Source organism: Varroa jacobsoni, unplaced genomic scaffold (assembly GCF_002532875.2).
Source record: "Varroa jacobsoni isolate VJ856 unplaced genomic scaffold, vjacob_1.0 scaffold_767, whole genome shotgun sequence".
Lineage (NCBI taxonomy): Eukaryota > Metazoa > Arthropoda > Arachnida > Mesostigmata > Varroidae > Varroa > Varroa jacobsoni.
In genome coordinates, this window is record NW_019213669.1 from 230653 (window position 1) to 243138 (window position 12486).

At 37.8% G+C, this 12486-nt stretch overlaps 1 protein-coding gene across 1 annotated transcript; it reads right to left on the reverse strand.

Annotated features, from left to right (window-relative positions):
• Positions 1–598: 598 nt before the first annotated feature.
• mts (protein phosphatase 2 catalytic subunit mts) lies at positions 599–11984 on the reverse strand. Its single transcript, XM_022838529.2, has 4 exons — positions 11256–11984; positions 5445–5665; positions 4584–4824; positions 599–3509 (listed from the first exon to the last, which is right to left on the reverse strand). Exons 1-4 carry the CDS (start codon positions 11361–11363, stop codon positions 3144–3146), a joined length of 936 nt encoding a protein of 311 aa, XP_022694264.1. The 5' UTR covers positions 11364–11984; the 3' UTR covers positions 599–3143.
• Between the last annotated feature and the right edge of the window lie 502 nt (positions 11985–12486).

A 12486-nucleotide genomic window follows, 5' to 3' on the forward strand; every position in this document is an offset into this window, starting at 1 on the left:
CTGATTTCTATAAAAGGAAAATCTTTATTCAATTGCCCTACGTCTCTCAGCTATAGAATTCCTATTGCGAGTGAAACAAATATTTTGGTAACTTCTTCGAAGCTTTTTGTTATTGGAAAAAATGTGAAATAAAGTAAGCGTCAAAAACTCGACGTACCAAATTTTGGAACTTGAACTCAAAATAAAACTTTGCGATCTGAACGAATCAATATCAGTAGCTTTTTATAGTGAAGAAAGAGCTTTCCAACGCTATATATGTTTATTACTATCTTTTGCCTCTCCTTACCTCACCTGTGAAATTAGTGTTCGTTAAAAAAATATATTTTACCCATATTTTGCCGAAATCATGCAAAGATCATTGACGTGTAAGATCTTAAAACTACCACTGAACCTGTCCGTCAATTCCATGTACAAATGCGTACAACATTTTACTTGCGGTTGAACCTGCCCGAAAAGTCTAAACGATCTATGAATTTTCTACACCGATTCATTTTTCAAATAATACCTATTGCAATACCCACTTGCCTACGTAATAATATTAAATGACTGTTTCTTATCGCCAATATTCTTTACAAATCTAAATAAACAGTCGTTGAACTGTTGGATCCTACTATTTTACACATTTATTACCATTTCATTTATAAATAAAACAAAGAATTTATATCATTCAAGGAGAGCCGCAAGCCGCTCCTACCTGCCTTGTGGTGCTGTCGCTTGTTATGCCGTCGTTAATTACCGTTTATCATTATCCTCAGCTCCATTTGTAATGATCCTCATCGTCGTCACGCATCACCACCATGCAGGCCTTATCCATTATTATTCTTATTATGATATTATATCATTTGCCTGTCGACTGCTGCTGCTTGTCTTTTCCTTTGTATAGTGTCTTTTGGACTACAGTCCATACATTCCATCTTGTAAATCTGTTACGCTCTGTTACAATCTCTGTTATCATCATTTTGCTGCGCTTTGTTTTACAATCTTTATTACTCTGGTTTTCATTGATTTTGTCTTTGTTGCTGTTAGTTGTCAATAAGGCAATGTCACTCTTGGTGTAAATGATTCCTTTCACCTGAATGGGTTTTCGTTTGTAGTGTACGTTTTTCAACCGTACAAATTCAGATTTTAATTCCATTTTGTTCAGAGTGATCATATGGTATTGGTGACATTATGATCCATATTATTATTATTTTTATTAGCAGCATCCTCCATCGCTATATATCGCGCAGTATTTTGTTTTCCTTGATGATTTAATTCACATTCTCATTGTTGTAGTTGTTGTTGCTGTTTTTCTATTTTCGGTGTATTGACGTAATTAATATGAACCCACCCCTAACTACCAGCTTGAAGCCATTATTGATCTTCCCTTACATACGTTCATACCATTGTCGTCGTCGTCCCCCCCCCCCTGTCCCCAATAACCAAGCAGCCCATACCACCTCATCGCAGTAAAGGCACACCACTTCAATCAGCAACACCCTTAACACACATCCATACACAGAAATTTACGTATGAAGATTCTCGCTCAATTACGCCCCCCTCTTTGTAACTTCATCAGTTTGTTTATACGGTTGTTAGTTCCTCACTTTGTCCTATTCACGTTATGTGCCACCAGGTTCTCTACTTCTGTTTACTGCCTATCATCTCTTCGTCATCACAATTCTCCATCTATCTGTCATCTGTTCAATTTATCTGGTTTTATCGCCCTTCAACTCCTACATTCATCCGCCTTCTCTTTTTTCGATTTTGTCGATGTTTTTCTATTCACGTGTTACTTATTTCTGAACGTTAGTATGTCCATTTCAGTAAACTCAAGGTCCATTAAGCCCTCGCTTTCCGTCCATTTAATGTTAACTACATCATCAGTTAATTTACGATTAATCTATAGTAGGGAATTAAATGGATCAGATTGTCTTCATGTCTGGTAATCGGTCCACAACGTACCTTTTCGTATGCAGAAAACTAGTAATAATAATAATAAGGATAGTTATAGAAAAAATATGAGAGTAAGTAATATATATAAATTGTAATACTAATAACAACAACAATTAGCAAATCATTACTAATTAGTAGATACTTTACATACGAAATAATGAATGTTCAATTACATATGTTCTATCGATTGTCGTGGATCGATCAACAGAATGAATATAAATCAATCCAACATTTAGTCCCAAATGGATAATCGGTCAATCGATAGATCACTTTAGATGACGATGGCCATCGTCAGAGGAACAAACGCACGATCATGCGTAATAGGTCTCTTCTACCGATTTTGTTCTCATCAACTTCATGGCATGCCGTGTTCTACCTGTGCGTCATTGACCTGAAATTCTGGAGTCCAGACGACGCTCTACAACTGTATATACAATACTTGCTCATTCGTTCGTATATATATTTTGCGCCTTTTGCACTGAACCGACGTAGACTCTGTTAATTTTCCTTTTCTATTGTTTGCTGAAATTCTTCTTGCTGTAGTAGTGATAGTAATAATTGTTATTGGTGTTGTTGCTGGTTGCTGTTTATCATAGATGTCTTAGTTTTGCAACTTGCGCGACGACAGGCAAACGGGACTTGCGGGGCGAAGCAGCTAATGTCCCTTCTTAGGAATATATATATATATAATTGCATTTCATCCTAATATGCGTATATGTGCTCTCTATTCCCAAAACGTCATCGTTTAAATTGGAGTCTTTAATTTTTACTTGTCCTTTTCTTTATCTTTTTTCTGTCCACCAACGTCTTGCATATCTAGCCCACCACAGAGCAAGGCCTCGACTTTTCCTGCCTTTTGCGCCTCTCCCGACTGTCTTATGTCGTGCCTTTGCCATTTTCTAATTACTCAAAGTTGACCGATCACTCGTGTGTTTCCCATTGTGTCACAACGCGCACATGTTGCTTATGTCCACACGGTTTCCAAAAGGGCCACCAACAAGATACTGCTTGATGCTCCAGACACACCAGACATGAACGAGATACAACCAGGCCCTATTAGCGCTTCGCCAACCGGTTGTCGCTAATCTTCTCCTGCTGCCAACCAAAACCATGAACCCAATAATCCAAGCTCATGAATCCACGGCGAGCATCCAGTGCCAATTGCACATAGGCGCCCATGGCTGGCCGGGCTAATAAGTGATATTTGCTTAAAGGAAGTAGTCAGGTGTCCGACGGGTAACATGCGGTTCACCACGTCTCGGTGCAGGGTCAAACTGAAGGAAAGAGTACTTAAGCGAGTCATCGAGTTCCATGATGGCTGCTTGATTACCACACCGATAGCAATAGTTAGGGGCCGAAAAGATAGTAACAACGTTTCGATCGTGACACCAATTGTAACCTTCCATGACAAGCTGGTGAGCGCGAGCAACCAGTGTTAAGCCGTTGCTGTGGTTGAATGATTCCGAAATATCCTGACCAAACGTGTATCCTGCGCCACGGGGTGAGATACCCCATCCTCCCCGATCATCGGGGTCAGACCACAGTAGATCGCACATTGGGCCTTCATGAGGCACCTGTAAAAAATGAGAGTGGGCAAATGAAAGTGTGGTGCCAAATTATTGTATCTCGAATGTTATTATTACGTAATATGTATCCTCTCATGAGATAACGAGGTAATAATGATATACAAAAGTGCTGAATGCATCACACGTGTCGCTCGAAATTTTTTGGTCAGCAGAAAATAAACGGTCTACGTTATTGTTAATTTTCATGCGGCTACCGAAAAGTTCGACAAAGACTCATCTACCAATACAGAACATGCGTAACAAGAAAACGGCTCAAAACGGCCAAAAATTTATTTTTAAAAAAATACGTAAAAACCATATATAATGGTAGTGGTATTTAGATCTGGAGTCTGAGAGTTATTTGTAAGCGCGCGTATTTCATCGCCTATGAAAACCTTAAATTAATTTTTTTGTCATATGTCAGGTACGTTCTGATGAATCAAAGGTCAATGGACATTCTTACCGCTGACGCGTTAAAGCAGTTGTAAGCATGAACCATTCGCCTGTCTTTTAATTTCTCTTCAACAAAAAGTACTACCACCAAACGTAAAAATCATTGGGAAAGATGACCGCTGGTTTATCCAGTAAGCCACAGATGTTTTAGGATTAAGCCAAACCTAAAAAGTGTTTGAGTTACTGAATTTGTGGACGAATATGAATTAAATTTCTTACGTGCGGTTGTATTGGTTCGCATCAAATTGTGGCTTTCCTTTCGTAAAGATAATACAATTAGGTTTCTTACAAATTGATCTGAAAGCGCAAATTGATACTGTGTTGAGTAGAAGGCCATACGTCTTATAGGAAGACTAACAACCTACACAAGGACGGCATTTAAAGGTAACGCTGGGTTGCTGAAAATCTGAGCCCTTAGTAAAGGCATGCGTTTTTCTTAAGATGCAGCTCATAAACCAGCGATATCAACTTTCGTCTAAACGTATTCTGTGCGCCCTGTATAGTTGTCAATGTAACTCTTCAGTTAGTGCTGCTACTTTATTGCGGAGAATAAAATAACAAAAATATTATGAAAAAATAGCTTGTAAACAAATCTACCCCGTGAAACAATACAAATGACGCAATATTTACCTCTTGTAGCCTATCGAGCGAGCGGATGTGGTCAAGTGAATCGATGGAAGGTGACAGGCCACCATGAAGGCAGAAAATTTGTCCATCTACGAGTGCAGTAAGCGGGAGGAAGTCAAATAAGTCAGTAAAGTGCTTCCAGACGTTGGCATTCCCGTATTTACGGAGGCACTCATCATAAAATCCGTACACTTGGGTAATCTGTCGGGATTCGTGGTTTCCTCGTAAAATTGTGATGCGCTCTCTGTAAACGCCAATTTATAAGTCAAAATCTGCTACGATAGGAATGGTAAAGTGATTCACTCATTTACTCTGTAGGCAAAATACCGAAGTGATTCGTATATCATTTGCACAAAATTAACTCGCAAAATGGAATGTAGTACAGCTTACTTAAAATTAATGCGTAATATTTAACTTTCAATGCAATCAATAATTGAAAAGATAATTCGGCAATCCAAAACCCTGGACATCACATACATCTTTTTTTTTCCCTGCATATCCTACATACATAGTTTACCAGAACATTATTTGCATAGTACTTTGTGTCTCTCAACACTCCAATATTTGCAACCGATCAAGAATATTCACTAATCACTACACCATATGCCAATAGGTCCGTTGCTTAAATGTCTACAAAAAGTTCATTAAATAATATACAGAAGCGACAGTGCTTTTAGAAATACTTCATTACATGAAAGATAGGTAATAGAATTGCTTGTATTGTATGTCGTAATGGTTCGAGTTTGCTGCGCATGAAGACAAATGGACAAACGCAATCGATACACAATGAACATTAAAAAGCAGACTACAAAAAGAAATATCAATGGATTTGCTGGCAAAGGAAAATTAAATATCAGAACTCACCTAAATCTGACTTTTAGGGCCACGAGGAGGGTGACAGTCTCAACAGAATAGTATCCCCGATCGACATAATCTCCCATGAAAAGGTAGTTGGTGTCAGGGCTTTTGCCGCCAATCCGGAAAAGTTCCATCAGGTCGTGGAACTGACCGTGTACATCTCCGCACACTGTGACCGGGCATTTTACTTCCTGCACATTATTTTCCCGTGACAATATTTCTTTAGCCTGAAAATTCAAAATTATTGGTTTAACATGATTACCACTCAAATATGCATACTACAAAAAAGAACTAAAAAAAACGTAAGGGAAAACGAATTATCGCCATTTTCAGTCCATTTTGCAATAAATAACCTTACAAGCGCTATTAGTTGAAAAAATTTGCTACTATACGTACAAGAGAGTAAATAGATTAATCGTAACCTTTGCCTCTAGTATTTAATATATTGTAATACTGTGAGCAGAGTATGAACTTGAGCTATGATAATATCTGCTCATATCTTATATTTTGATTGTAAATGGTTCTAGAAGAACTGCAGTTTTATAGTGCAAGCTGGAGTAAACAGACGCTGTTCTCATAGTAAGGGTATTATCGACTGCCCCACGAAGACCGCTTTAAGCTTTTGCATGTGAATAAACTAGCTTTACATTACTTAGTCCATGACTTGCATTTTTTCATACTATAAAAACAGGTATAGATTAAGTGATTGTATTCCTTAAGTGCTAGTTAAATAAATGAGATCAATACATTATTTAAAGATACGTTCTCAAATTTTTATTACTCAGAAGGCTGAAAACATTTAGCTGCGGTGATATGTCCACACGGAAATGATTCCCATGAACCCATTAGCATTCGCTGGATTATTGATTCGATTGGTTCCGTCATAAAATAAAGCATAATGAAACATGTCAATTAATAAAATTAATAATAATTTGGAAACACTACTTACATAAAATGTACCGTAGCTCGTGTAACAAAATCTAGGGAAGTAAAACATTTTATTGATCTGCAAGTGCGCACCTCAAGGACTGCTTCTATTGTATTAAAAAAGTATTATTGATTCCTGTTGCAAAAAAGATCTTAATGTAACAACAGAAAGACTATGTCCCAAAACTTATAATTTGTATATTTTAAAAACAAAATCCTGGACTCAATGTTTGTCACTAAAGTACGTTATTTCCAATAGAATTTTGGCTCCAATTAACATGATCTTTCGATATAAGATTATTCGTTATAAAAATCATCACTTCTAACATTTTAGAGTTTTAGTATATATTTCCCTTGCAAATCAAGTATATTTAATTAGTGATATAGAATTTAAGTTATCATTAGGTTAACCGCCCGTTACCGTTAACCGCCTGTTGTACAGCAACGTTTAATTCATTCCATACGTAATTCAAACGTAAGCTTTAAGCCAAGAACCTCTCATCTCTTTAAGGTACCTAGTAGTAGTATGAAAGTAATTTCTATTATAATTGCGTGAAAGCTCCTTGAAGGTCATACCAAGTACTGGCCAGTTTGCTGTTTGCGATTCTCAGTAAAATATAATTCAAACACTGGTATAGACAATCTGAATACGGTTTGAGTAATTCAATGTTTTACGTTTCTCAAACTGCCTACTTGAAAGATCACAATGTATTCTTGCTTATCAATGGCGCAAATTTTTTTGTAGACCATCAGCATTTTTTCCCATATAGAACTTCTTATCCTAAAATATTTTAAACGAACTCCAATAAGAACTGCGCGCCCAATTTTGCATCTATTATACTTAACTTACAAAAATCCCAAAACATCTTGTATAATGCAGCAACGGGCCATCTAATAAGAGCTGCAACAAATACGAGGTATTTCATTTATATACATATGTCCTATAAATGCGGCAATTACAGTGAAGAATGCTCCAAATAGATTAAGCCATCTACTTAACCCAGGCATATGTTAATTCCGCAGTAAGTAAATAGACAGTCACGTCCTGCATGCTCTTCCATGCCATCACAGCCACCGCCAATTGTGATTAGTGATGGTCAGTACTGAACGGAAGGATATACGATCATTTGAAGAGCTAGATCATCGAGTAAAAGAGAGTAAAAAAAAGATTACGGTAACACAAAAATCTGAGAAAAAATCTTGAGATCAAAAGAAGGCAAGTTGGGCAAAGAACGCCTGAAGAAAATGAACTATAAGCTTCTATAAGTAAGCTTATATAAGTACTATAAGCTTGGTTAAAAGTAGTACCATAGAATGTCATCGTTGCATTTACCGTGACCGACTGCTTACTGGCTTAGCCTCCTAACGAGTCATAGCTAACTGGTAATGCTGGACGCTAGCGCTCAAACAAATGATCATCTTGCTGTCAGGTACTTTTGTTACTTAGACAATTTCGCTGCTCTTCGCGGCCAAAAGGAGCAGGGCAACAACAAGAAGCAGAGGCACGAAGGGAGAACATAACAGTGTGACTTAACAAAGCGACGTGACAATTTGATGTCAGCTAGCACCCCAACCGCCACTGCTTCCATAATCATCGCTGGTAGCATCATACACTGCGTTGTCGTAACGATTACAATATAATCGACAGAAGCTGTTGCAGGACCCATATAAGCACTTTTATCATTTAGCATTATGACAGAGAAACAGTCATTAAAATATCAATAAACCGATTACTATATTTCAACAGCAAAAATTAACATCACCGCTACTCGCTGAAAGCCTACTGCTAACATAACTTATTGCCAAAACGCAAAGAACGTAACTAAAAACGTTGATAATAGTAATATCAGTATTTAATTCAGTTGACAATATGATTATGACATATACAGTCATTGGCCGTTATCAAAACAAGACCAGTGCAATTAATAATATACCTTTAGACAATTTCAACTAAAACAGGCGCAGAACTCAGATATTCTCGTGAACAAAAGTAAGGGATCAGACCTCCAAGGTGTACAAATGATTATGTAGGTTACACACTACAAAAATACACATATGAATGAAGCCGCGTAGTCGACATTTACCGGTACCTACGTTGTCGACTGCTAACAAAACAAATGCAAGCTAAATACTGTAGCAGGATTCACTTAGATTACATCTTGTCAGCCCCAACAGCTCATGTACTTACACAACTGGAATATTTATTAGCCAAATAGTCTCTACCATTGCATTCCATTATTCTACAGTAAATATAGAGCATTAACAACGTCTCGATATAACTTCTTTAGTTCAATATTACCCCTTTCTCATGACAAGAACATGCACGCGATTGCACATCATTTTTTAACTTCATTCGACAGACTAGATTGCTAAAATTACTAACAACGACGTGCCCGACGGATGTTCCTTTACGTAAAGCCTCGATGAAATTTTTGGACTCTCTGAATCATTTCCCAATGAATATTTTAGTTTATTTAAATCTTGAATTAGCGTACATAAAGGTATAGCACCAACATTGAAACAGTGCTTAATTTTCGTTTGGGTTGGCAAATCGTGGGCTAATGATATAATTAGAGAACAGTTCATACTATTGATACACTTTATCTGAACAACAAGTAGCTCGAAAATTTTTATCTGCTCAGTTGAAGTTTACTGCTTAGGTAATTCCAGATTTTCATATTTTTTACATCGAACAAATAATCGTCCTATTTCAAACAGTGAAACGGTTTTTCAATGAAAGCACGATCCTGCAAAACAGCGTACTGCCTAAGGATCATCTGATCCATATTAAATGCATCTTATTAAATACGGTAATGAATTAGCGATATAAGGATTTATTTAAAGTTTTCTTTTTCAAGGCTTTTGTAGATAACTAGAACGGCATACATTGCGTAATGGCACTCCGTTGCCGAAGCTTCAAAGTCAAGTTTGAAGTATTTCGCACTGAAGAATAAGATAAACATTTGGAACTATAAACAGTAGTAATAGGTGTTTAAATATTCCAATTTTAACGTACTCCAGTCTAAGAATAATATTTTTCGACCCGCCTTGTTCGTAACGTAAGTTGTTTACATACTGCTGGTATAGCTGGCTAGAAGCAACGAATTTCTAGCTTCGAAGTAGTATTTTTATCGCCGATAAAAAGTGAATATTTTCGTAAGAAACATTTTTATACTCTAGCCACTTTCAATTCGCCATTATTGCTAAATGAGCACAGCGAGAACTTCATGCCTTCTTTGGTACTATTTAGGACTGGGAGAAACTACCGGACGCGAAAGTGGTTATGACGCTTGCGACAGTGGTAGCAGGAACAATACGATATGAGACGCAAGAAGTCTTAGAACTATGCCTTTTTTTTTACTGAGTAATATTTAGCTTTAATTCCCCTGCACTGTGTGCTGGCTACAGATGGAGCTCCATACCTTGCTATTTCGGCGCTCATAACGCCATTGAACTACATCTAGGGCCTAAGTGCCACTCCCGAGGGAATCTTACATTTCCGTCAGTCAACCTGAGGCCGCATACTTATGAACAATCAACGAAAACTCGAATTCCACTGGGTCGAAAAATTCTTCTCAAACAGTATGATTTAAGATAGATATCTTATCTTAGACATAACCTTACCTGATAATTTCTGTATGAATGATAATATATCTAAGAAATAATATGGAAAAAGAAGACTAATCACATAGGCTAAATTGAGCAATTGTTATTTTTGAACAAATACATCAACATCTAATACGTATATATATATATATATGTGTGTGTGTATAAGCTCAGTACTTGATATTTTTAATCAGGTATCTACTTTTAGACAACTCATCTCCTGGAAGCAGCATGGAAAACCCCTTAGTTATTTTGTCCACCGTAGGTATAATTTACTGCTGTTTTTACATTAAATCGCTCTTTAAACCCTGCATGTAACGATTTTAAAATATGTATGAGTGCCATTATAATAGCAGATCAATAGCAAAAAGGCAGCGAAAAATACAATTTAGTCGCTTTAAGACATGTGAAATGGCTCAACGAAGCTAGCTAGCTCTGGTGTTAAGTCAAAGGACTGCACTCGTTTCCCAAAAAAATCGAAAAATCAATTAGCGCACAGAAAGCAATAGGTGACAAACCGTCACATTGAAATGTTGCACCCATTCAAATGTAGGGCGTTCAGATCGCGGCGTAGATCAACTCGAATGGCATGCCATAAATGGTGACCCAAAATCATTTATCAACGGCATGCGCATGTATAATGTGTATGCGATAGCAGTACGATTGATATCGGACTACCACGATAAAATTTCTGATCAACCTTAAGTAGACTTCACGGTGTTCAAGTAATGTTCAATCAATACTTGATAACTTTTGGCTATATATTTCTCTAATATATACTAGCCGGGACATCCACTCGCTCCCGTTGAACCAAAGGCTGCAAAAAATATCTTAAAAAAGCAGTGTATAAAAGAGTTTAAATAAAACATCAGAATCAGGTAACTATAGCATTTGTTAACTGACGATATTTACAGAACCGCTATAGCGAGCTAATAAGGCACTAGGTTTTGTTATAATGTTCTGAGGGTATGGCCTGATTGGCCGGTAACCGTTGGGGACAGCCCCCACAGGCAGCATTTTAGGCAGTACGACTGCCGGACTGTTCCAGTACCAAGCAGGGGGAAAATAAAAGAACGAAAGCTGTGATGATATCTGTGTCTTTTGATCAGTTGCCTAGAAACCAATATTGCCTTGTCTACGTCATATATACAATTGTATCATATTACGTGATGAAAAAGACAGTGCAGTGTAGCCAACACAGAATCATTACTATTTGATTAGCCGTTCAAACTGCCAAATTTGATTGATGCTAAGATGCATAAGCATTGTTATTTATATTCTTACCTTTTCGCAGAGCTGTTTCACTTGATTCTCTGTGAGCTGTTTGCATTCGTTAAGCTGCTCGATCCAGCCGTCGAGTTCCTTTATGATCTGTTTTTCATCGCTCGTCATTGCGTAGCTGCCAATGACGACAGGGAAACAAGTCGCAAAGTGATGATGGAAAGCAACGGCAACTGATCCTTGGTAGTTGTTATTATTATTACTATGTGAGGCAAGACAACAGAGACAGCATAGGCAGCGCCAGCGGTAGCGGTAAGGTGGTATGACCGCACGCAGAGTAAGAGAGCACTGAGCACAAACACAGCACCCCCACCATGAACATCAACATCCACGAAACAAACCAATTACACTTGGTCTCTACTATATAGTCCCTTGAATGGTAGTAGCAGTACCTATCGTAGTTCAGGCAGTTTCTCACGAAACAATACCAAACATAACACTCTTTTGGTGACCCGATATAATTTTTTTGCACCCTCAGTCTAGTAACCTCCCCAACTCGACTACGGAAACTGAGTTCAGTATGCAGTAAATATCGATTATCTCTACGTGTTAATAGCCGCGACAGTATTAGGAACCTCAGAAGAATCCGATCTCACAAAATTGGCAAGTACTGGTATTATTAGCAGTGATAGTAAATCCGCCACCACAGCACACTACTCACTGGATTCGTAACAGCTACCGCAGCGGCCGCACGAGCACCCGTAACAAGCCACACGGGTCGAATAATATGGCCGCCAGCGTGCCACAATTCACCGACACGTTCCACGGAATGTACCACACCACATATTAAAGCGACACCCCCACTGACCGCCAAGATAACTGCCAGCCGCCGATGCATCCATCCAGCTTCAGTCAGAAATACTTAGCCTTACGAACTCGGCCTTACATTCTAGGAGGGAGAAGTGAATAATTATCAGAATGCGCAATGAACGTTATACTGCCACTGTGCATTCTTCTTTCTTTACCATTTTCTGTTATTTGTACTAATCTATTTCATGTAAACTAAGTGTGGAAGCTATAAAAATGTTATACAGGAGGAAAACAAGGTCTGTAAAAAAGGAAAGTCTTCTGTAATGACTTTAGTATATACAATAGGCGTAATTGAATAACAAATTAGGCTTTGAATAATCATAAGTTGGAGTGGAGCGATATATAAGCACAAGTATCTCAACCATATCTGAATGCTATAGAAGCATATGGACGACGCTCATACTTTTTAAATAACTACCTAATT